Source organism: Coenobita brevimanus, chromosome 77 (assembly GCF_032717465.1).
Source record: "Coenobita brevimanus isolate Jiangsu-jjx chromosome 77, ASM3271746v2, whole genome shotgun sequence".
Taxonomy (NCBI): domain Eukaryota; kingdom Metazoa; phylum Arthropoda; class Malacostraca; order Decapoda; family Coenobitidae; genus Coenobita; species Coenobita brevimanus.
The window spans coordinates 325,073-350,248 of record NC_137030.1 but is presented as its reverse complement, the minus strand read 5'-3'; the positions used below and the strand labels follow the sequence as shown (position 1 = coordinate 350,248).

The following is a 25,176-nucleotide window of genomic DNA, read 5'->3' as shown; positions in this document are numbered from 1 at the left end:
CTCTCTCTCTCTCTCTTTCTCTCTCCAGTTAAAATTCTCGGTTACTTCTGTTTCTCCTTTCTAACTTTCTTCCTTTTCTGTTTATATCTCCTCGTCATCATTCTTATCTCTCCACCATTTCCTCACTTCTTCTTCCATCTCTCCTTCTCTCCACTCTTCCTCTTCTTCCTCCTCCTCTCCCTCTCCCCTAAACCTCCTTCCTTCTTCTCCTCCTCTCCCTCTCCCCTAAACCTCCTCCCTTCTCCTCCTCCTCTCCCTCTCCCCTAAACCTCCTTCCTCCTTCCCACTGTTTCAATCTCAAAGTTGAAGTTCATTGTTCCGTCGAGAGGCTGGAATGTGACGGAATATTTGAGTGTTGATGGCAGGTCTGGTCCGATGATGTAGGGGTTGCGGAAGAGGTAGACCCCCTGGCGGCTATATATGTCCCATTCAACCTGGAATACATGGGAGGATGTTAAATGGACCATACAGACTTTGAGGTACCTAGGAATGCATCAGAGAAGAAAGAGGAAGAAAAAGAGATCAGATTCAGATTTTTTTAGAGGAATATCAAGGGGGAGAGAGAGAGAGAGAGAGAGAGAGAGAGAGAGAGAGAATACACTCACATTGTCATCCACTACAACTGGCTGGATTGGACCAGTAGTAATAACATCCCCATCATTCTCCGTAATCTGCCAATCAACCCAGAGAGCCATTCCATTCACCAGCCCTTCTGTTGTCAATGGAATGGAGCCCCCCCGGCAGACGGGAGCATCAGGGATAGGAGTGGACAGGTCGAGGGTCATGAGGTGGATGGGGGTGGACTTTGCTCTGGCTGGGTACTCCCACAGTGGCTGCGGCTCCACACGCTCGTCTGCTTCCGCACAGGCTGTTTCTATCAGCTGTGGAGAGAGAAACAGGAACTCAGTGGACTGCAGCTGAAGTTGCCTTCCTCCTCCAGTTCAACAGCTTGCTATTAATCTTCCCCTACAACACAGGTGGAAAGGGGTGGACTTTGCTCTGGCTGGGTACCCTTATTGCTATAGCCCATCTGGATATGAACTCTGTAGACTGCAGGTTGAAGTTTGCCTCCTCCTGCAAAATTAAACCCTCCTAATATTTCCCTACAGGTGGATGGGGGCAGACTTTACTCTGGCTGGATATTTCAATGGCAGCTGAGGCTTCACGTGCGTGTCAGCCTCCATGTATGCCATCTCTATTAGCTATAAGGAAAGAGAGGTGGTTGCATACTGTAATTATACTGTGCCATAAAAAGGATCCCCATCTGAACATTATACACAAATATAATAATGCACAAATTCTCCAAAAGTCCCTCTGTACAAAGACAGACAGGCACACAGATAGCTAGGTAGTCAGATACGCAGATAAACCTCACCTTGTCAAACACACCCATCTTGAACCCACAACATTGCTGCAGAGGTGCACGAATTTTCCAAAGGTCCCTATAGGCAACTGGAAGTGCCCAAATTGACACAGATGATGGAATTCTTGTGGCCTGGGGCAAGAGGAGGTGCTCACATGAATTACGCATGTACCAGCAGTAGAGCGAGTGCCATGGTAGGAGGGAGGTGGAAAAGAAGGGTTCACTGAAGATGATGGTGACCTACAATTAAGAGATAAGCTTTAGGATAAGGTTCATCATTATGATCAACATCATCATCATAACCCTATTCAACAGTACATACTGATCTATGTGTCAACAATACTGGGATTTCTAGGGGATGACTGAGGTCAAGAAGAAACGATCATTGAAGTAGATAGTGCCCTGAAATTCTGGTTAAGTTTCAGAGTAAGGTTCATAATCATCACCATCAGTATCTTAACCCTATTTCATGTACCAACACTGCAGCTGAGCAAATACCGAGGGAGAAGGAAGGTGACAAAGAAGTGTTTGCTGATGAGTGATCTGTAAGAACATCATCATCATCACTGTTGTTGTCAACATCATTATCATTTTCATAATCCTACAGTATTCACAGTATTTCAACAATACTGGGACTTCTAGTGGAGAAGTTAGGCTGGGAAGAAGGGTTCACTAATGACAATGGTGACCTGAGATACTGTATCATATTCTTAACCCTATTTCTGTCTTTCTGTATCCAGATACCTTCATCCCATAAGGGAGGGTCACAAACAAATCACCTGCAAGTTGCCTTGTCCTCTGTCATTTGGCTGCCTTCCCTCCAACTCATACCAATCTCTCTCATCTACTCCACTTCATCTTTTCATCTCATCCTCAATCTACCCCTCCCTTCCCCTATCCCCCCCCACTACACACACACACACACACACACACACACACAGTGAAGGAGATGTCCATAAACAAAATACACTACCTCTTTGTCATCCTGTCCATCAGTCTACCCTCCCTCCAGCTCATGCAAATGCCACAATACATAATGGTGCAAGACACACATAGATGGATGGACAGAAAAACAGACAGATAGAGAGTAAAATAACAATAAACAAATAGACAGAAATGTAAAGACTGATAAATATACAGAGAGACAAAAAGAGATGGACTGCTAGATGAAGAGACAGAAAGATACATAGACAGGGTGACAGACGGATAGACAGAATAGCCTCATATTATAAAAGACACAGCATACATACAGGTGCAACCAACTGCTGCAACGTGGTGTCGCTAACATCCTCAGGCAAGAGAGTAACTTTGTGCTGAACACTGTTGGCTGCAATGAATTCCTTCGCTACACGTCGATTGGGGTCACTACCCTCTGTCATGTATACGTGGCGTGCACCTGGCAAGAGATACAGATGATAATGATGATGGTGAAGCTGCAGCTGATGATGAAGACTGAGATGACGATGATGCTGATGATGAAGCCTGAGATGAAGCTGAAAATGATTCTGCCCGCATCGTACCCAGCTGGTACCCACAATCACCATCAAGCAGCCATCTCTCAGTGGCAAACAAACACTGCTGGGTTGAATCAGCCTCACTGTATCCTCCCTTTTTTCTCCTTATTACTTCCTACCTCTCATTCTTCTCTTCTGCCTTCCCACCCATCCCTCTCTTTCCTTCTGTCCTTATTCCTTCTTTCTGTACATCTTCCCTTCTTCTTTCCTTTCCCCCTTCTCTCTGTCTATCTGTCTGTCTCTGTCTCTGTCTCTCTCTCTCCCTTCTTTCTCTCTCTCTTCATTTCTCCTGTTCTTCTCTCTTTTTTTCTTTCTATGAGGATGATGTGGAGGTTTGTCAGATCAAATGAGTGTGGTATGCAACATCAAACTGAGAGAAGTGCTGTGGACAAGAGAGAGAGAGAGAGAGAGAGAGAGAGAGAGAGAGAGAGAGAGAGAGAGAGAGAGAGAGAGAGAGAGAGAGAGAGAGAGAGAAGCTGCAGGGAGTGACTGAAAGTCAAGAAGCTGAGGACCAAAGAAATGGCAGATGAATACAGGGCCAAAGCAGGGGAGGAGTTAGAATCAATGAATTGGAATGAAATGGATCTGGAGTGTTTGTGGAATGTACAGAGGGATTGCTGAGTTAGGAATGCTAATGCGGTGTGTGGTGTGGCAAGTATAACAACAAAGAAGAAAGGTACGGCATGGTGGGATGAAGAGGTTAAGAAAGCAGTGGAGGAAAAGAGGAAGAAGTGGCTAGAATGGTTACAGGACAGGGATTCAGTTCAAATAAGAAATGAATATACTGAGATCAAGAAGCACATAAAGAGACTTGTGAAGAGGAAAAAGGAGGTAAATGATGATCTATGAAGAAAAGTGAGTGCAAATTACTCTGAAAATAGGAAGTTATTCTTGAATGAGGTGCAAAAATGTAGAAGTGACAGTGGAAAGAAATGTGAATGTGTAAAGGATGTAAGTGGTATGAATGATGATATATCTTCTTTCCCTATCCATTCTGTCTTCTTTCCTTCTCCTCTTCCTTTCTCCTGTCCCTTCCTTCCTTCTTTCTGTATATCTTTCCTTCCTCCATTTTCCACTCCCTTGCTTCTTTCCTTTCTTTCCTCTCCTTCCCTTCCTTTCATTTCCTCCCTCCTGCCCCCAACTCACCCAGCCTCGCAGCCACAATTGCCATCAAGCAACCATCTCCCAGTGCCAGACAAACGCTATCGGGTCGAATCAGCGTTTCAAGCACTCGCGTGTACACCTCTATTCGCCGTGGGTCATTCAGCTGGCCTAGCCGTGTGCGTGAATTGACGATGTGTATCCTGCACTCGCACACGGGACGCTCAATAGACACGCAGTCACTGAAAGAGGATACAGAATTTGAGTAAGCAAAAGAATGAATGACTTTCTCATTTTGCATCTGGATACCAGTGGCATAGTTATGGGAGGAGACCTGGGTCCCATTGTCAGATTGCTGGCCCCTCCCTTAGAAATTTTAATTACAACAGACCCTTATTTTACAACTGACCATTGTATGTTCATTTGCTTATATGATCAGAGCATTTTAGCACTAATCTTTCATTTGATAATTATTTTTTCATTTATACGATCAATACAATGCTCAATTTCTCGTTATACAATATTTTTCTTGCTTATATGATTCCTATGACAGTAAAATCATTATATGATCATTACTCAAAAACACATCCTAGTTGTAAAACGAGGGTGCGCCATAGTTAATGTGTACAGCAGAAGAACCCCCTAGAATGGGCTGACCCCTACCCTGGCTCCCTCATTTGTGAAATGTTATGCTAATGCATGTGAATGACTGAATGAACAACATTTTTCTTTTACCTGTACAAGATCAACCATAGGCTGTACTGGTATACAGTATCCAATGATGGATGGATGAATAGATAGACAGACAGATGAATGAGTGGATGGACATACTGTATAGGTAGATGAATGGATGGATGAATGAATGAACAACTTTTTTTCTCTTACCTCGCATCCCTCTTCAAGTTGAACCATAGACTGTACTCATCATGTGAGGAAAGGAGGGTGGCTGTCGAGTCTTTGTTTACGTGTCGTGTTTGTGGTAAATAATAAACAGCCTGCATCCAGTGGTCTCTCCATGGGATGTCCTCACTACTACCTTTCCAACCGACGTCTGAAATAAAATTCATCATTATTATCATTACCATCATTCATCCAGATCTCCTTTTTCACCCAAGGGTTGGTTGGGTTAGGGTCCAAAAAGCCAGAAAACTGGACAGAATGAGCTACTCCCAAAGCTTGTGCATGTGAATAAGTCACTCTTAATAACAATTCTTTCATTCATCATCTAATCCAGTGCTGCCCCATGAGGAGTGTAGAAGCCCGAAGCTAGGCAAGTTGGTTCTGACATTTAAGATGAGAGTGACCAGCCTCAAACATCCCTGAGTGGCATGACGTGAGCAATAAACCCCAACCACCTCTTTGATATAAACTTGCACAGGCTCAGTCTGATTGGAGTGCCTTAGTTACCCACTAAACCGCCAGGCGACAAAATTTGGTTATGTGGTTACCACCCAGCGTAGTAAATTGTTTCCTGGTGTACAGGAAACCATTTGGCATGTCATATAGTGTATGGTAGAGTCACCCATAGACAGAAGGAAGAGGAAAGAATGAAGGAAAGAAAGACGATGAAGGAAGGAAGAGAGGAAAGGGCAGGCACCCGAGAGCAGCATTACATCGAGCAAGTGGATGGTAAGCACTCCCACCTACCACAAATAATAATCATCATCATCATCATCATCATCCAGCACCTTATCTCACCTGTTAAGTCAGGATGTGCCCAGTATGGAGCACAGCTGAGCACCACATCCCCTTCTTGGTCCATTTTAATTTCCCACCACATAAGCACAGCATCGCACAGGCCAGAGGTTAGGGGGCGGAATGTGGTGAGAGTTGTTCGCTCGCATGGTAGGTCTGCACTGCGCCCACTCCAATCAAATCTGAAAATGAGTAATTTCATCATCATGGCCATTGCTAACAAATTACAGTATGCTGAGGCAGCACAACTGATGGGTTTTATAACCACATAGGATGAATTCCCATCCTAAATCTCCTTGTGTTGTTGTTGCTTAACCCCGGTCTGTGTGGCTGAGCAGACCCACTGACCATGGGTAAGCAACTGCTTCTGTGGGGCCCTTCTACAGGTACAGTACAGTACATATACCATGTAGTAATCCCATGCCCTCTTGTGGTAGAAAGTGCCTCATCAGGGGTCTTTCCCATGGGGAGGTGCAGTGAAATATGAGCAGATTTGGCTCCCAAGTGCATGCCACAGCTGCTACACCCATAGTGAAAAGAGCCACCCACCATGTGTAGACTCCCCTTCAGTACCATACCATATATAACTTAACATACCTCAACACAGGCAGAGGGTTGGAGAGTGGTGTAATCCAGTGTCGTGGCACTTGTGACAACTGCAGGTCATGGACAGCTGCAGCACCATCACATTCAGACACCACACTTGGCACTGACAGCAACACCTGGGAAAGAATCATCATCATCGTCATCATCACACTCCAGCATCACACTTGGCACTGACAGCAACACCTGGGGGAAAACCATCATCATCATATTTTAATACTGTACTTGAATTATCATCATCACACACACTGATACACTTTTTACTCACAGCAACACTGGGCATATGAGAGAGAGAGAATCATCATCACATTCTGATACCATATCACAGTACCACTGTCACTGTGTTTATTGCCACTGTTATTATCATCATTATCAACATATCACTTCCATCATTACTATCAGTATTATTATTATTAGCCATCACCATCATCATCATCACTGTCACCACTGTTACTGGCCTTCATCACTATCATCAACACACAACTCCAAGGCTGCACATCAAGTCCTCACCCTCTCTCCCATCATCATCATTCATTCATTCATTCCTTATCTCTTCCTTCGTACCACCGTCACTACCACCCCCACCAAGTCCTCACCTCCTCCTTGCCGTGCTTTGATCGTACGATGGGTGAAATTTTGTTCCAGCGCTGTAGCATTTTCGAAGACACCACTTGTGCATAAACAGTCCCTTCAGATGGTACCAACAAGGCATCATCCTGCAATGATGATGACAGTAGTAACACATTCAGGCTCCTATGACTCACACTCAGCTGACTAAAAGTGTCCAGCATTAGCTAGAATAGAACACTGCAGTAAAGTATTAAAGTTGCACCTTTACTGAACCAAAGTCTTAATAGTGTATCTGTCTACAGTATATACAGTGGAATCTCATAAATCATGCATTTCTAAACAGCAGATCCATAATACATGGCAGCTTCATACAACAGCTTGCAGTGTCAATAATTCACAAATTATACATAAAGCTGGATTGCAGCTTTGAAAGTGAAGGTTTTCTGATACGTTTTTGAACGTCTGCTATGCTGTGTTTGCACAAATGATGGTTTCTTAATAAGTAAAGCTGTATAAAAATTAGATTTTCCTCTCTGTATCAGGTAGACTAATTTTGAACCATATAAATATCTAAGATGTGTTGCCAGATGATGCCAGATTGATTAACACCCAAATCCAAATTCTTTTCCACCCATAATTTGAAATTGCCGCGCGGTGCCGAACAGCTGTTTACACCATGGCCCCTTCACCCCTTCCTTCCTCCCCCCTCCCCTGTCAGGGTTGCCATTTGGTATTTTTCATTACCAAATATGGGCCAATCTAGTAATGAAAAATTCATTTGGTAATGAATCAGAATAATGCATTACCAAACGGATTTTTCACATGTATGAGGATACACAGGATGGAGATGGTGGATCGTTTGCTCTCTCTGATTAACCTGCTAGCCTACATAGCATGAAAATAATCAACATGCTGTTAATTATAAGGAGAGTGATTACATGTATTTCCACTTGCATACATAATTAGTGAAGAATAAGTGCCAGCTTTACGAATTTGGTAATGAAAAGTTAAATTTGGTAATGAAAATTGAAGAGTTTGGTAATGTGGCCATTGGGATCTGGCAACTCTGTTTCCCGTCATCAACAGTTACTGCCTAACACTGATTGTGAGTAGGTGCTTATCGCAATGGAAGCCACATGTTCTTGTTTTTTGTGAATAAATAGTGAATAAACTGCAATACCTCGCCACTAGAAGACATGGGAATTTACAGTGTAATGAAATTTGAACTTAGAGTGCAAAGGATCAACTGTGGAGTGCAAATTGGTTGTTGAGCCTTCGTCGACTACCGTAGGACTTGTGGAGACTTCTGAAGTTGGGTAACGAAGTCTCCACTTTACACTTCCCAACATCCCGTAATATGATTACCACAGCCTGATATTATCACTAGAAACACTATGATTTTCAAGTAGTTTGGAATCCATACACCAAAAAAAAAAACACTGTGAAAGCAATTTAAGTTACGAGCGCGTACCAGCTTCCCACCAGTGTTTGTTCCCCGCTGGTATCACTAGAAACACTATGATTTGCAAGTAGTTTGGAATCCATACACCAAAAAAAAAAACCCACTGTGAAAGCAATGTAAATTACGAGCGCGTACCAGCTTCCCACCAGCATTTGTTCCCCGCTGGTATTCTGTCATTTATTATTCATAAACACACTCACACTTTATATTCCTAGTACTTTATTACACTTTATATATATATATATATATATATATATATATATACAGTATAGCGCACCATTTAAAAAACTGCCTGCACATTGCTCCACTCCGACTGTGACGTATATCCCTTCAAGCCAATGAGAACTAACTCTTCTGGCCTCGAGTTGGGTGATCTGGCCACTTTGGGGGCAGGGGGGTCACCCCCCCTCTCGGCTCACCCATTGCCTGAATGTTTCGTCATCTGTCACATAATAATCCCCTCTGAAGACCCTCCCACCCCTCTGTATGCCCCAGTAGGACGTTGTTAGTCGAAGTTTACCCCTCCCCCAACCACGAGGCCCATTCCATCCCCCTCCAACCCCCCCCACCTTCCCCCCCTACCTTGTATACCCCAACCTACCCTACCCCCTCCCTTCCTTTTGGCCCCGTACTATCCTCCTACCCCCAATAAGCCATCGTGTGATAGCGAGCACGCAGCTTGGCTTGCTCTCCCCCCCCCATGCCTCCCCTCCCCCCACCCCCAACACATATACATGTGCTTTATCTGTATTGCCTCGGTTTTTTTTTTTTTCCTGTGCCTTTTCATACCTGATGATAACAAATGCTTCTCTGTATACTATTCTATACATGCAAACACGTGCAATCACAAGCATCTGAGCTCCAGCCCCCCCCACCACCACCCAGCCCCCTCCCCCCCACCACCACCCATTCACCTCGATGTAGTAAAGACAGTTACATTTTTCCTTTTCCCTTGCATGCATCTGGAACAATATTGAACAATATTCTATTTTCCTTCATGGCAATATAAACATTTGGTGTTTCTGATAGTTTCTGAAGTACTATGAGGCACTTCAGCCTTCAAGATTACTACCCATACGTGAATTATCTCCCCATACCTGCAAACACACCTGCTTGCATAGATTTTGTTTGCTTCAGCTAGCCAAATTGGTTGTTATACCAAGGTTCAATGTACTCGTTGTGGGCCTTCTCCCTGATCGAATTTTATCTCCCCACACGTACATACACATCTGTTTTCATAGTAGTTGGTCAAGAACAAACTAAAGTGCTCTACTTTGATGAGAAAAGATGGTTTTATCCAACCTCCATACCTACAAACATTCTCCCCACAGGGTACTTTATCTCCCCCAAAGCAAGTAATCTCCCCACACCCCAGAACACGTGTTCTCGGGCTTGGTATGACATATGATATTGCAATGACCTATTTCAGTAATAGAAATAGTTAGTTATCAAAACTATGGGGACTTTAGAAAATTTTGGGGGGTAGCTATTTTTTTTTTTTTTTCAACTTTGACCCTCAATTGTGTGGTAACCATTAGGCCTAGGGGGGTGCCGATTGCACTGTCAGGTGCATAAATTCTTCCTCTTTAGCCAGAACATATTGATTTTCCCCTCAGTGAGAGTTGAAAAAACACCCCCTAATTGCGGCTCCAGTGGCAGACAAGCCAGATCAAATTGCGGTATGTAGGGGTCAATGGCGGAATTAGCGGATTAACTTTAACAGAGCTACTTAACGGATTAACGGTTAATGAAGCTGACATTTTTCATTAACTTCCCCACCACTGGTTTGGGCCACAGGTGGGAAGAACATTGTCATTTTGAGGTACAGTTTGCTATGCTTGATTTTTTCCAAACTCATATTTGACGATTTTCAGATTTTATTTTTGGTTTTAGTGAGTGGTTTACAAGTGTTAGCTTTAGGTTAGCTTCTTTTATAACTGTTAGGCCATTTAGATTGGCTTTAAATTTGTTTTTGGGCTCATTTGGTTGGGTTTTGGAATTGGGAGGGAAACCCAGGGCTGAAAAAGACATCCCATTACTTTACATGTTAAATCTGCCCTGATATACGATACCCTGCCTAACAGTGGGTTTTTATCTAACCAATTGCATCGTTAAACTGGAGTATACATGTATATATATTAGGGTGGCCCCCCCAAAAGAAAGTAGAAACTGTCAACAAAAAATGCCTTGCACATCTGTTCATAGCAATCTCACCTTCCCAGATCATCACCACCACCATCATCAACTCACCGTCAGCAAAAACTCTCTTGCGTGTCTGTAGGTATCAATTGCTCCTTCGCCAATCAACTCTGTATCAAACAGTTCTGCTACAAGCAAGTTTGCCTTCCGCTCTAGATCTTTGCCTGGTCCCACATCCAGCTCTGTCGATCGTTTGGCAATCAGTTTCACCCGGTGTGCTAAGCTGTTTTCTGCCAGACCCTTCCGTGCACATTCTGCCATGGGGTGGAATGCCTGGGTGCAGAAATTGAGCGTAAATGGAGTATGACTGTAAATGTACATGTATACACTTCATGTACTGTATACATAAATACAGTAGTCTACATATATACACACACAAAGGGAAGTGTAAACTGAGGATGATATCAAAACCTGCTACACACACACAGGACAAACAAGAAACAAAAAAGACGAAAAAATATGTATTGTCTCTCCTCACAAGCAGTAATGACATTCGCCCCACATGTGACAGTCTATCTATCTATCTATCTATAGCCCGACGCCCTAATCCCGCAAAGGGTGGCCGCAGACAAAACGCCTCCAAGTCACTCTGTCACCCACCATTTGACTCCCCTCCCCCCAACTCACCCCCCCCTCCCTCATATACCTCTCAACTCCATCCCTCCACCTCATCCTTGGTCTACCCCTCCTTCTCCCTCCCTCCACCTCACCTACATACACCCTCTTAGTCAGTCTTTCATTCTCCATTCTCTCCACATGTCCAAACCACCTCAGTGTATTTCTCCTAATCTTTTCAACCACATCCACATCTACCCCACAACGTTCCTTCACTTCTTCATTCGTCAACCTGTCCCTCCATGTCACTCCACATGCTCCTCTCAAGTAACTCATTTCCACTGCTCTCACTCTTGACTTGTTCCCCTCTTGCAATGTCCACGCCTCGCTTCCATACGTCAGGGTAGGGATCACAATACCATCATGCAGTGACTTCTTAACTTCCATACTCACCTCCCTATTTCTCATCACTGTTTTCAGTGAACCAACAACCTTCCTTCCCTGCTGTACCCTTTCACGTAATTCATCCCCCAAAGTTCCATCCTTACTCATCACACTACCCAAGTACTTGAATGCACTCACATTCTCCATATCCTCACCATCCAACCTCACTGCACACTCTGTGACTTCATTCCTCTCAAACACCATAACTTTACTTTTGTTTACATTAACTTTCAGCTTCCTCCTCCTACACACTGTCCCAAATTCATTCACCAAACCTTGCAACTCCCATTCATCTTCACTCAACAATACTGTATCATCAGCAAACAGCAACACCGGAAGCTTCCAAATCTCACCCTCATTCATTAGGGCCACCCCCACATCCACTGCCCTCCCCTGTACCTCCTTTACAACCCCATCCATATATATATTAAACAGCCATGGAGACATTACACACCCCTGTTTCAGTCCCACATTGAGATCAAAGAACTCACTCAGCTCACCATCCACGCACCGTAGCCCTAGCTCGTTTCGTTTCGTTTCGTTTTTAAAGGCTCCAACATGCTTGCATGTGTCGGCCTTGGTCACCTAATGGCGGCTCTCCACGCTGCACGATCCATTGCAGCCTCCCTGTTCAGTCCCTTAACCCTAAGGTCACACTTAATGACCTCGTCCCATGTCTTTCTCGGTCTACCCCTCACAACCCCACCCCCAATATTAACACTTCTCACCTTCCTCACCCAATTATCATCCCCCATCCTCTCCACATGTCCAAACCACCTCAATCTACCTCTCCTCATCACAACACCAATACACTCCAGTTCCATCCTACCTCTCAACTCTTCCATTGTAAACCCAACACCTCCAGGCCTTGGACGCAGGGACGCACTGCACATCCACCTAATCATTGTCATTTCAGTACGTCTGAGCCGGCGAATGTCTTCCTCCTTCACTGCCCAGGTCTCACTACCATACAGCATTACACTCCTAACACATGCTGCATACAAAGACCCCTTAGGACGTAGGGAGAGCCCTCTCAATGTCAGGAGAGGCAAGAGCTCCCTGAACTTCTTCCAACCACTTCTCACCCTAGCCACAGAGCTAGCTCCAGCCCCACCTCCAGCACACAACATGTCTCCCAAATAACAAAGCTCTTCCACACACTCAAGAGATTCACCAGCAAGTTCAATCCTTTCACGTCTGACGATCTCCACCTGCTCACCCCGGCATGCCGTACACATAAAATCAGCATTATCTCGCAGTCTACCTCTGATACCACTACATCTCTTATGCACCCATTTATCACACACACTGCACAAGATGGAATTACTTCCCACGCCCTTGTGGCAAACTGCACATGGCCACTCTCCCTCGTCTTTGACAGTACTGCCACCAACCCTAGATATCATCAATTTTGTTTTATCTGCATTTACCCTTAAACCCTTTTGCCCCATACCATCTCTCCACTTCCTAAACCTTTCCTCCGCCTCCCTTTCATTCTCTGCAATCAACACCAAATCATCAGCATACAACAACTCCCACGGGGAGTCCGTTTCTAAAGTCACGTGAAAGGGCTTCAAGTACCATGATAAACAACACGGGACTCAAGACTGACCCCTGATGCACACCAACATTCACGGAAAACTCATCACTCAAATCTCCATTCACTCTCACCTGGGTGTGAGCACCCACATACATGGCCATAACCACCCTAACCAGCCACTCCTCCAAGCCAAGCTTTCTCATTGCCCACTTCACCACCTCTCTAGGGACCCTGTCAAAGGCCTTTTCCAAATCAACAAAAACAAAATAAAGATCCCTTCTCCTACCAATATATTTTTCCTGAAGCTGTCGAACAATGAATATGGCATCAGTGGTCCCCCTACCAGTGGTCCCTCGTGCAAACTCTTCACAGCACTCAACAATTTCCCCTCCACTCCATATATTCTCAATACCTTCCACATACCTTGCCTATCTATTCTGTCATAAGCTTTCTCCAAGTCCATGAAGGCAGCATACACTTTCCTTCCCTTCTCTAGATACTTCTCCACTAAACATCTTAGAACAAATATCTGATCTACACACCCTTTTCCCTTCCTAAATCCCCCTTGTTCTTCTCCAACTAGCTCCTCTGTCATATGCCTAACCCTATCAATGAGTATTCTACCATATATTTTACCAGTCACACTAAGAAGGCAAATACCCCTATGGTTACCACACACTTCTCTCTCCCCTTTTCCTTTGTACAGAGGAACAATTATACCTGACTTCCAGTCCTCTGGAACCCTTCTCTCTTCCCAAGCCAATCTACACAACTTCCATATCCACTCCACAACAATCTCACCCCCATACCTAAGCATTTCACCACACACTCCATCAATTCCTGGGGCCTTTCCCAGCTTAATCTTCTTCATCGCTTCCACTACTTCCGACCTACTGATCTCTTCCTCCCTCCTCTCATCTCTTCTTCTCCCAGCCATTCCCCAACCACTTATACTCACACTGCTCTCACTCTCTACATTTAACAAATCCTCAAAGTGCTCCTTCCATCTCCTCAATTTCTCTCTCTTCTCCACCAACAATCTATTATTCCTATCTTTCACTCCCCTACTATTTCCCCTTTCACACTGCCTTACTTTCTTTACCTCCTTCCAAAACAATTTCTTACTCTCCCTCCATTTCACACTCAGATTCCTCCCAAATTCTTCATCCACTTTCTTCTTACTCTCCTTCACCAGTCTCTTAACCTCCCTTCTCCTGCTCACATATACCTCTCTCTTCTCTCTCTCATCTTCTCCCCTACCTCTACTACTTCAACCATTCACCATATGCCTTCTTCTTTTGTTCCACAGCTCGTTTCACCTCATCATTCCACCATGCTGTCCCTTGCACACCCTTGCATCTCCTCCTCACTCCACAAACCGCCTCACACGCTGCGCTTATCTCTTCCGTGAATATCTTACATACTTCTTCCACCCCTTCCATCTGCTCTAGCTCATACCTTCCCAATCTTTCTTCCACTATGCTCTTATACTCTGTCCTTTTCTCACTATCTTGCAATTTCTCCACTCTTCTCACAGGAGCTGCTTCCTCCTGTCTTCCCCTTCGCCTCCTCAACCACTTTCTTTGCAGCTCTACCTTGGCCATCACTAAGTGATGGTCCGAGACTCCATTCCCCCATCCTCTCCACACCCTTGCATCCAACACTTGTCTCCTCATTCGCTCATCCACACACACGTAGTCTATCATTGCCTTTCGTTCAAAAAGTTCACCATCCATCCTCCTCATTACTCTCCATGTATACCGGTGGATCATCTTATGACGGAAGTAGGTGTTGGCTATTGCCAACCCATTACCAACACAGATGTTCACCAAAGCACTACCATTCCCGTCTACATCAGCTGGCACACCCCACTGACCAACCACTCTATCTACTCGTACATTCCCGACTTTGCCATTCATGTCTCCAATCAACAGCACTCTCTCGCTCCTCTCAAACTTGTCCATACATGCTTCTACTCTCGCCCAAAACTCATCTTTCACTCTTGCCACTCGATCCTCTGTTGGAGCATACACACATACAATCGCCCATGCTTGTATACCTACTTTCATCCTCACCCATACAATCCTTGCACAGACATGGAAAAAAAAACAGGATGCACACAAACACACACGCACGCATGCACACACACACACACACACACACACAGGAAAAACAAGACATAAAAAAAAAAAAAGCACAGATTCTCACCTCACAAGCTGTAACAACATCGGCCCCACAGGTGACAGCCATCATTGAGAGCAGTCCTGTTCCTGTGCCGATGTCCAGCACTCGAACCTCCTCCCCACGGCCTTTTATTTGTGCCACTGCTCGCTTCAAACCCTCGTAGTATTTTTCATTCTGCACCAAGGAAAAATTTATCATTATGATGATTACCACCACCACCACCATCATTATTACTGTCATTACTGTTACCGCTTTCATTGTCATCTTCATCATCATGCCTCCTCTTGATCTGTGACAGTGCTTACTTCAGACCCTCATAGTGTTTCTTGTTCTGTGTGATCTGTGTGAAGGAAACATTATCAGAGTCATTGTTATCGTTATCAATATCATGATCATTGCCATCATTGTCATTGCCATCCTCATAGTCATCATCATCATCTCCCTTCTTGATCTGTACCACTGCTCGCCTCAGATCCTCATTGTATCTTTCATTCTGTGGGGGCAAGACTACTTTTCTTTCACCTTAACTTGGCCTAGACTTTTGGCTTTTGCAGCTTTATCTGTCTCAATGGATAAAAATACAATGCTGCAGCTGTATGTTCATTTTGTTTAATTTTTGAAGGCTCCAACATGAGTGCATGCATTGACCTTGGTCACCTGATAGTGGCTCTCCAAGCTGCTCGATCTCTGCCAGCTTCCCTATTCAGTCCCATACCCCTGAAGTCACACTCAGTGCCTTTGCCCCAGGTCTTTTTTGGTCTGCCTCTCACAACCCTGCCCCTAACATTATCACTTCTCACTTTCTGCACCCAGTTATCATCCCCCATCCTCTCCACATGCCCAAACTACCTCAATCTACCACTCCTCATCACAGCACCAATACCCTCCAGTCCCATCCTATCTCTCAACTCTTCCATCATACACCTAGCCCCCCCCCAGGCCTCTCACTCAAGGACACACTGCACATACACCTAATCATTGCCATTACTGTACATCTGAGCCTGCAAATATCCTCTTCCTTTTCTGCCCAGGTCTCACTACCATACAGTATTATACTCCTAACAGATGCCCCATACAAAGATCCCTAAGCATGGAGGGAGAGCCCTTTTAGTGTTAGGTGAGGCAACAGCTGCCTGCATTTCTTCCAACCACTCCTCACTCTAGCCACAGAGCTAGCTCCTGCCCCACCTCCAGCACATAACATGTCACCCAAATAACAAAACTCTTCCACATGCTCAAGAGACTCATTATACCCTATTTGACTGACCTGTGCAGCTGAGATGTATGGGTCAAGTAGGGTGTGTTTGAACCACGGCTGCTGATTGGCTGCTGATGATTTAAATCTACACCACATCTTATTTTAACACACACATATTTATATTTTAAAATTGCCTTCAATACAAAGAGCCAGATTAAATGTGGAATAATTTCCGAAGCTAAAGAGGTCAAAATTACCTTTACAAGTTTACTGGTGTCAAAGAAAATTAAACTTGATTATAAAATTTTGTAAAATGATTAGTGATGTTTGAAGCAAATTATCCACCCATGGCATACACCCACATCCGCATGTTGCGCTGCATCCACCCATTTTTCCACTTCCTAAATCTTTCCTCTGCCTCTCTTTCATTCTTTGCAACCAACTCCAAATCATTTGCATACATCTCCCACAGGAGCCCATTTTTGAAGTCACATGAGAGGGCTTCAAGTACCATGACAAACAACAAGAGGCTCAAGACTGACCCCTGGTGCACACCAACATTCATGGAAAACTCATCACTCAAATCTCCATTCGCCCTGTACCTGGGTGTGAGCACCCACATATATGGACATAACGACCCTAACCAGTCACTCCTCCATCCCACGGATTCTCATTGCCCACCTCACAACCTTTCTAGGGACTCTGCCTTCTCCAAATCAACCAAAACAAAGTACAGTTCCCCTTTCTTTCCTATATATTGTTCCTGAAACTGTTGAACAGTGAATTGGTGGCCCCTTTGCCTGGCATAAACCCAAACTGCATCTCATCAGTATTCACTGTTTCTCAAATCATACCTTCTAGAACTCTCTCCATTACTTTCATTATCTGGTCTAAAAGCTTTATGTCTCTATAATTTCCTCTTTCCAGTGCACCACCCTTCCCCTTGAACACATTTACAATTACACTCTTCAGCCATTCATCTAGGACAACACACTCATATATAATCGTATTCATCAGGTCAGTGACTAACCTCACTACTACTGTATATCTCCTTAGACTTTCAACATTTCAGCAGCCAACCCAGACACACCTGCTGCCTTCCCCACCTGCATCCTGCCTATTGCCCTGCTCACAGTAGCAGAGTCGATCAAAGGCCAAGGGCCAAACACTGGATCTGCTGGCTCCAAACCTTCCCTGACCCAGTTAAACTCCGCATGCAACAACCGGCTGTAATGTTCTCTCCACGCGTCTTTAATATCCCCACTGTTCACCACAACCCTTCCATCATCATTCTTTACACACTGCTTACCTACAATATCCCTATTTTCCCTCTTCATCTGATTTGCCACCTTAAATATCATATTCTTCCTTTCCAAATGATTTAGGTTATCAGGCAAAGTCTCTGTGACTCAGACTTCGCCTTGTAAACCTCTTTTCTAGCCCTGTGCTTGGCAGCCAAGTATTCCTCTTTGTTATCATCCTTTTTTCATTTCTAGAAAAGCCTTCTTTTCTCCTAACAGCAGCTTCTACCCCCTCATTCCACTGCTGAGTTACTTTATGTCTTGGGGGGGCCCCTTGTCCATCCACACACTGAATCAGTAACTCTCTCTGTTGAGGACTGTACTGTTCATTAACACTTCTGCCAACACCCCCTGTTCAGCTACCACTCTCCTCATCACACTATAGAAGGATTCCCTTACTGCTTGTTTTTTCAGCTTCCATATTCTCCTCCTAGGTGCATAGGTCCTCTTTTTCATCACTTGCTCCTTAAGCATCATGTCACATTTCAATAACTTGTGTTGCTACAGACATTCCTTGCTCCCTATAACTTTAATATCCCTCATTAGCTTCCTACCAACCCTCCTGACCAGGAAATAGTCAGTCTGGTTGCAATTTCCCCCAGACTGATATGTAATCAACCAACTCTCTCTGTTCCTAAAATATGTGTTTCACACAATTATTTTCATTGCCTCCCCAAACTCGAGTATCCTTTCCCCTTCCTCATTTCTTGTACCATATGCACATTCCCATGTACTCCTTCATAATCTTTTGCTGCTTCACCTACATAACCATTAAGTCCCCTCCAAAAATTGTAATCTCATCATCCCCCATACCACTTACTCCATGTACAAGTATTGAGACATTCCAAAATTTAGCCTTCTCTACCTCATCCAAGCCTGCCTGTGGGGCATGTGCCAATGTAAATGCAAACATAATCCTACGGAAAAAATTTTTCACAACTATTATTCTATCATTTACTCTTATAACATTCATGACATATTCCTCTCATTTCTCCCCAGTCAATGCACCCACACCACCATATCCACATGTCCCACCCTGCCAAAACAACTTATAATAACAATCCCTTCCAGCAGTCATTCTGGCTGATATTCCCCTATACCCAACTTCCTGCACACATCCCACATCCACCCACCTCCTAGTGAATGCCTCAACCACTTCCCCTGCTCCACCCCTCAAACTTCCTACATTCCAAGATGCCACTCTGATCCCCCTGGGTGATTTAGTGTTCTCAGGCTTGCTTTGAATTTCATTCTTTAACTTGATCATTCGGTAAAACAGTCAAGGGGAGAGACATGCCACAGGCCCCACCTACTGCACAGTCACAGGTCCAGGCAATGGATCTTGGACCCCAAGCCCACCAGCCTTGACCAGTGGCTGTGGTAGTGGCCTTGGGACACCCTGCCAGGAAAGATACAGGGACATCCTCCAAGTGTGCCTTGGCACTGTAGCTGCCCCGCCATTATACACCCATTGATAGGGCAGCCTCCAGGGGTGCTACTCCCAGGTTCGGGCCCCTTTCTATTGGGCAGATGCGGCATCTTGGGAACCGCAATGCCCTGTACCCTCTAGCACAGGTTCGAGCCCCATCCTATCCTGGCCTCACGATCTATGCTGGTGGAGCTCTCATCACGCCTCCCCTCAAAAGCTCCGGGACTAGGTAGCAGGGGCAAAGTTTTCTGGCCGAAAGCCCGTGTGATGTAGTGAGATACATTGTGTGATAGGTAAAGCACATGTGGTGCAGTGTATGAGTTAGAGGAAGAGTTTGAGAGAGTATGCTGGTCTGTTCTCCATGTTAGTGTCACACTGAGAAGGTCATCAAAGGGGGATGATTAGGTAGCTAGTGAAACAGGAGCTCATGCTTTCTCTATCACCAGCATTCCCATTCCCCTCGGGAGTACCACCCTGAGTGGCTGTACAGCCTTTCAATAGTGCCTCTTCATGACTAACATCATACTCTTGTGTTAATCTGCTGTTACATGGAGAGGTGGTAATTTTAGGCCCAAGTCAGAATAGAGAGTATAATCACAGCATTCTTATCATCTTGAAAAAGTTCCCCAGCACCCTTTTCTTTCCCATCAAGGTGGACATTTGGCCCCCTTCTTACAAAGCTCCCAAGCACCTCTTTCCATCAGGGGGACCGTCTTTCCCAGTTAGTATTTCCCACTGCTTATAATCACCAGTCTTTTAGATAGTGCTGCTACTACAACTACCAGCAGCACCTTCCACCACCACAACCACCACCACCATCATTTCTACTCTTACTCCATCAACAGCAACAACAACAACAGCAACTGCTACCTACTACTAACTACTAACTACTGCTACTGCTACTACTACGGTACCAGTATCGCTACTCACCCTTTCCTGGTCGTGTAGCATATCAGCATACGCGGATCTTGCCACCTCTTGTTTATAGTCGTAATCTTCTGGCTGGATGCCCCATTCTAGGCGCCCTGTTATGGGGTTCAGTTGCTGGGTAAAGACACTCATCTTTTTTGCCCTGATGAGAGCTGATCTGGGGAGTAAACTGGGGAGGTAAACATCATCATTATTATTATTGTTGTTGATGATGATGATCACTACTGTATTAGCTTTATCATCTGTACCAGCCTCATCATTTTCATTATCAACATTATCATCATTATCATCTTTGTAATTATTCTTAATACATCTTCATAATTTTTCACCATCATCTTCATTACTACCATCATTAGCAACATTGTCTTTAACTTGCTTTATCATCATCTTTATTATCATCATTGAAATCAACAGTATCTAGTGAGTAATATACATATATACTGTAAATAAATTTCATTTAGAAGTGGTAAATAGCTGACATGAGACAGAGAGGTGTGTATTGGTATAGATTCGGCAGCACCGTGGGTCAGAGAATTCCCGTGAGGAACAACGCCCTAATGATCTTGATATTTTGGAATGACTATAGCTTTGGGCTCCTACGCTCCTCACGGGGCAATGTAGGATTGGATGAATGAATCATCTTTTTCATTTTCATCATTATCATCATCAATCCTGTCATATCATTCATTAATATCAGGTTGTCCTACATTTTAAACTATACAGGTAGCGTTAGCCAGAGTCTCTTGTGCTCCACCTCCTACTAATGCCCTGCCCTCTTCCAGCTCTACTTGTTGCTGATTGGCTGAGATAATTATTCTTCTTATTGAGGGAATAATGATCCTTACCACAAAATAGTATCATATTATTTACTTCAACTTTGAATTCATATCTGTATGACAAAGGAAGCACTAAAATTTGCCAACTGAATCAAAATCAGTTTGAAAGAACCAACCCTCCTCCTCCCACGACTGCAGCTGACTTTTCGTGCCAAGGAAGTTCCGAGCTTGGCAAAAGCACATCGCAGCTGTGCCACTGTTACTATTAAACATGTTAAGTCATCTGTCTGTCATGTCTGGTAAGTTACCAAACTATCATAAGCGTATTGTGTTTTTTCTTATTTATTTCCTTCATTAATTTCCATAAAATTAGCGATAGCATCTGACACGCTTACCTAACGCTGGCACAGCCAAGACTGGCTTCCCTTAAAAGTTACTCAGGCCGATGGGTGAGTGGGCGGGGCCAAGGGGGCAGGGCACAAGAGACTGTGGCTAGCACCACCCGTATAGTTGAAGAGAGTGAGTGACTGAGAGGTGAAAGACAGTGAGAGAGTCAGTGCGTTGTCCTACAGGTACAATACAGTGCTTAGGGATCCAGTGTCCCCTTGTGGTAGGCAGTGCTTTAATTAACCAGGTTTCCTTCATATAGTTCAATATAGTGAGGGTCTGCTACTTTCAAATGTCATTGTAATTAGAGATATTGCAGATTTTACAATGGTTAAAGAGATAGAACAGTACGTAGTAGTATTATGGTACTTACCGAGATATTAAAGGATGATACAAACCCCAATGTGCTGGTCTAGAAAGGTACAGAGGTGTGAGGGTGTGTGTGGGCAGCAGTGGGGGTATTGTTTTGCTCACTGCTAGACACCATTGCCGCATCAAGCAGTCATCAGCACCCCTCCTGTAGGCATAACACTATCATTATTTGCATCATCATCATCAGCCAATCCTTGTTTCCTCCTTCTCATTTTCATCATCATCATTATTATCACCATTCAATCCTTTTTGCCCATCATCAGGGCATGAAGTGAGAAATGGCTACCATCCTTCAATAAGGACAAGCTTAAAAGTCAAGCATATAAGGAAGAGGAACCCTCTCTGCAATTACCATATAGACAAGAGTCCCTTGCATGTAATGATTAAGGAAAAAGCTTTTGGGGTCAGTGTAATCCCTAACCTCTCACCATCAGTAGCCAAAGCTAACTCCACACTGGGGAGAATTAGGAGAACATTTTACTTATGTGGACTCAGAAATGTTCCTGGCCCTTTACCCAGTACTGGTCAGATCCCACATGGAGTACTGTATACTGTACAGACATGGTCCTCATAAAAGATGGGACATTGATAAGCCAGAAGAAGTTCAAAGGAGAGGTACAAATGTAGCCCCTGAACTACAAGAGCTGCCCTGTCACGAAAGACCTCATTTGAAGAAAGGAAAATACGAGGCGACATGATAGTTGTGTACAAAATCCTGTGTGGCTACGAGAATGTCAACAGCAGACAGGTCTTCATGCTGGTGGAGAGACTCATACTTGGAGACAAGGGGTCAACAGCCAGAAACTAAAGCCAAGGTTTAGGACCATGAAAGGGAATAACTTCTTTGATGGGAGAGTGATTGACAAATAGAATTGTGGTACAGTGTCTAAAGCCTTTTCAAAATCAAAATAAATGAAATCAAATGGCTGATTTTCAACATGCATATCTGTCCAGTCACTTAATTGTTCTAGTAAATTAGTTAGGCAAGATCTGCCACTTCGAAAGCCATTTTGATTTTCACACAGTATATTTCTTTCCTCTATATAAACTACAATTTTGTCTCATATAATGTCTTCAGATATTTTGCAAATTGCACATTTGAGGCTCACTGGTCTGTAATTTCCAACTTGTGATCTGTTTCCTTTCCTGTACCGTATGTAGGTGAAACAGTTGCTTCTTTCCAACTCTGAGGTGCAGTTGCAGTCATTATTGAATGCTCATATAGCATAGTCTGTGGTTCACAGAGTTCATTGGCAAGTTGTTTAAGCACCTTTGAGTGGATGCTGGCAGGTCCTGGTGCTTTATACTCATTTTATCTCGTACATTTGCGTTTCACTAGAGACTTCTCAACACAGATATTTGTTAATTCTTCTTCATTTTCTCTGCATTGGAGTCAAAGGCATCCTGTACTTCAATGCCATAAATTAGATAACTGAAATAATTTAGCATTAATTCAGCTTGATCATCCTCTTGAGTAAATACCATATTGATTTTAGCTTGTGGTGTGTTAACAATAAAACTTCCTATTGATTGTCATATTTGCTTACTGACACTTTTAAGCCCACCTCTTAAACTACCTCTCCATCTTTTAGTGCATCTACATTAAAACCTAACCCAATTTTAACATAACAGATGGATACAACTGGACACCCCCCCCCCTTCCAGTTTACTACTAAATACTGAAAACTGCACTTGCCATGAATGTGTATAGAAGAGAAACTACTTTAAATTGCCTTAAGTAATTTCTGAACATATTCATTTCTGTCTCCATTAGGTGGTTGTAACCCAAAATTAGTACCAGTTAATGTACTGTTGTTTGCAGATGATACTGTATTGCTAAGTGAAAATGAAGGGAAACTGCAAGGCTTGGTGAATGAGTTTGGGAGTGTAAGAAATGGAATCTAAAGGTGAATGTAGGGAAGAGTAAGGTTATGGTCTTGGAGAGAAATGAAGCCACTGAATGCACAGTGAGGCTGGACAGGAAGGAAATGGAAAATGTGAGTGCATTTAAGCACTTGAGGTAGTGTGATAAATAAGGATGGAAGTTTAGAGGGTGAAGTGCTTGAAAGGGTAGAACAGGGAAGAAAGGTTGCTGGCTCTTTGAAAGCAGTGATAAGAAACAGGGAAGTAAGCATGGAAGGAAAAAAGGTCACTGCATGATAGTATTGTGATACCAATCTTAACATATCGAAGTAAAGCTTGGACCTTGTTGGAAGGACACAAATCAAGAGTGAGAGCAGTGGAAATTAGTTGAGTGGAGTATAAGTGGAGTTACATGGAGACAAAGTGACAAATGAAGAATTGAAGGAGCACGGTGATGTGGATGTGGATGATAGAAAGGGATAAATCCCCGAGCTAGACCTCATCAGCTCATATAGCCCTGCAAGGGTTACAGGAGAGCACTATCCCTCCCAGCACAGCAGGCACCGGGCAGGGCATGAACTCACAACCTCACGATTACAAGCCCGACACCCTCCCACCGAGCTACCGGATAATAGAAAGCGTTAGGAGAAATACACTGAGGTGGTTTGGCCACGTGGAGAGGATGGAGAGTGAGAGACTAATGAGGAGTGTATGTGAATGAGGTTGAAGGGGGGAGAGGGAGGCCAAGGACGAGATGGAAGAATGGAGTGGAGAGGTGTATGGCAGAGAGAGGGGGGGGGGAGGATGTGAGCTGGGAGCAGGGCAGTGAAATGGCATTGGACAGGGCGACATTGAGGCAATTTGTTTGTGGCCACCCCTTACGGGATCGAGGCGTCTGGCAATAGACAGCTAGATAGAATGTTCTTCCATTTAAGATGGGTTTGTTTATTGTTTTGATGACTCGGACTGTCTTGCTAGTTGGTCACTCCCCCAACATAATGGCTTTGCTAGCGAGAGGACGGCAAGCAAAGTGATCATGGTAGCCTAACATAGGGCTTGCTGGCCGTTCACCCGCGATTATGTTAGCCTTGTTTGGGAAAGATGAGCGGAGTCTAGTCTTGGTCAATTCGCCATCAGTATCTACCATAGATTTTCTGCCTGTTAAAAAAAAATACTGTGAATTATAAATGGAAATTATTTCAAGAGGAGTACTAACTACACTGGTAGTCATATCAGGGATGAATATTTTGAAAATTTACGAGAAATAAGGAAAACTACGTCGACAACTTTGCCAATTCGCCGTGCATTAATATTTATATTTCAAGCCTTCTTGAAATATGTTACGAGTAATTATACATGAAAATTGTCAAAATATGATGCATAACTGTAATGGTCATCCCTTTAGAGGTAAACAAAACTAAATAAAAGAGATCATGGAATTCCTAGGCGCTCACCTTCACGTGTTAGCAGAAGCCATCCCAGAATTTTGCCAATATCTAAAGTCTTTAAAAATGAACCTGGTTATGGAATATATTAGGATTTCGAGGAATGATTGACAGGATTCAATTACATAAAAAAAAAAAAAAATAGTGATACGATGGCTGATATATGATAGGGAAACTCTGTTGTAGAATTTTTAAGGCTCTGATGACTCATTGTTTATAATAATGGTGCCTATGAATGACTTTCA

The 25,176-nt window shown here is 43.8% G+C and overlaps 1 protein-coding gene across 1 annotated transcript; it reads right to left on the bottom strand.

Annotated features, from left to right (window-relative positions):
- Positions 1-247: 247 nt before the first annotated feature.
- Positions 248-24,959, bottom strand: Art7 (arginine methyltransferase 7). The gene is made up of 14 exons (XM_080279085.1): positions 24,941-24,959; positions 21,625-21,768; positions 20,089-20,245; positions 15,255-15,404; positions 10,559-10,780; positions 6,873-6,992; positions 6,271-6,395; positions 5,677-5,855; positions 4,864-5,029; positions 4,024-4,220; positions 2,614-2,759; positions 1,376-1,603; positions 606-881; positions 248-434 (listed from the first exon to the last, which is right to left on the bottom strand). The coding sequence occupies exons 2-14, from the start codon at positions 21,744-21,746 to the stop codon at positions 264-266; spliced, it is 2,259 nt and encodes a 752-aa protein (XP_080135211.1). The 5' UTR covers positions 21,747-21,768; positions 24,941-24,959; the 3' UTR covers positions 248-263.
- Positions 24,960-25,176: the final 217 nt, after the last annotated feature.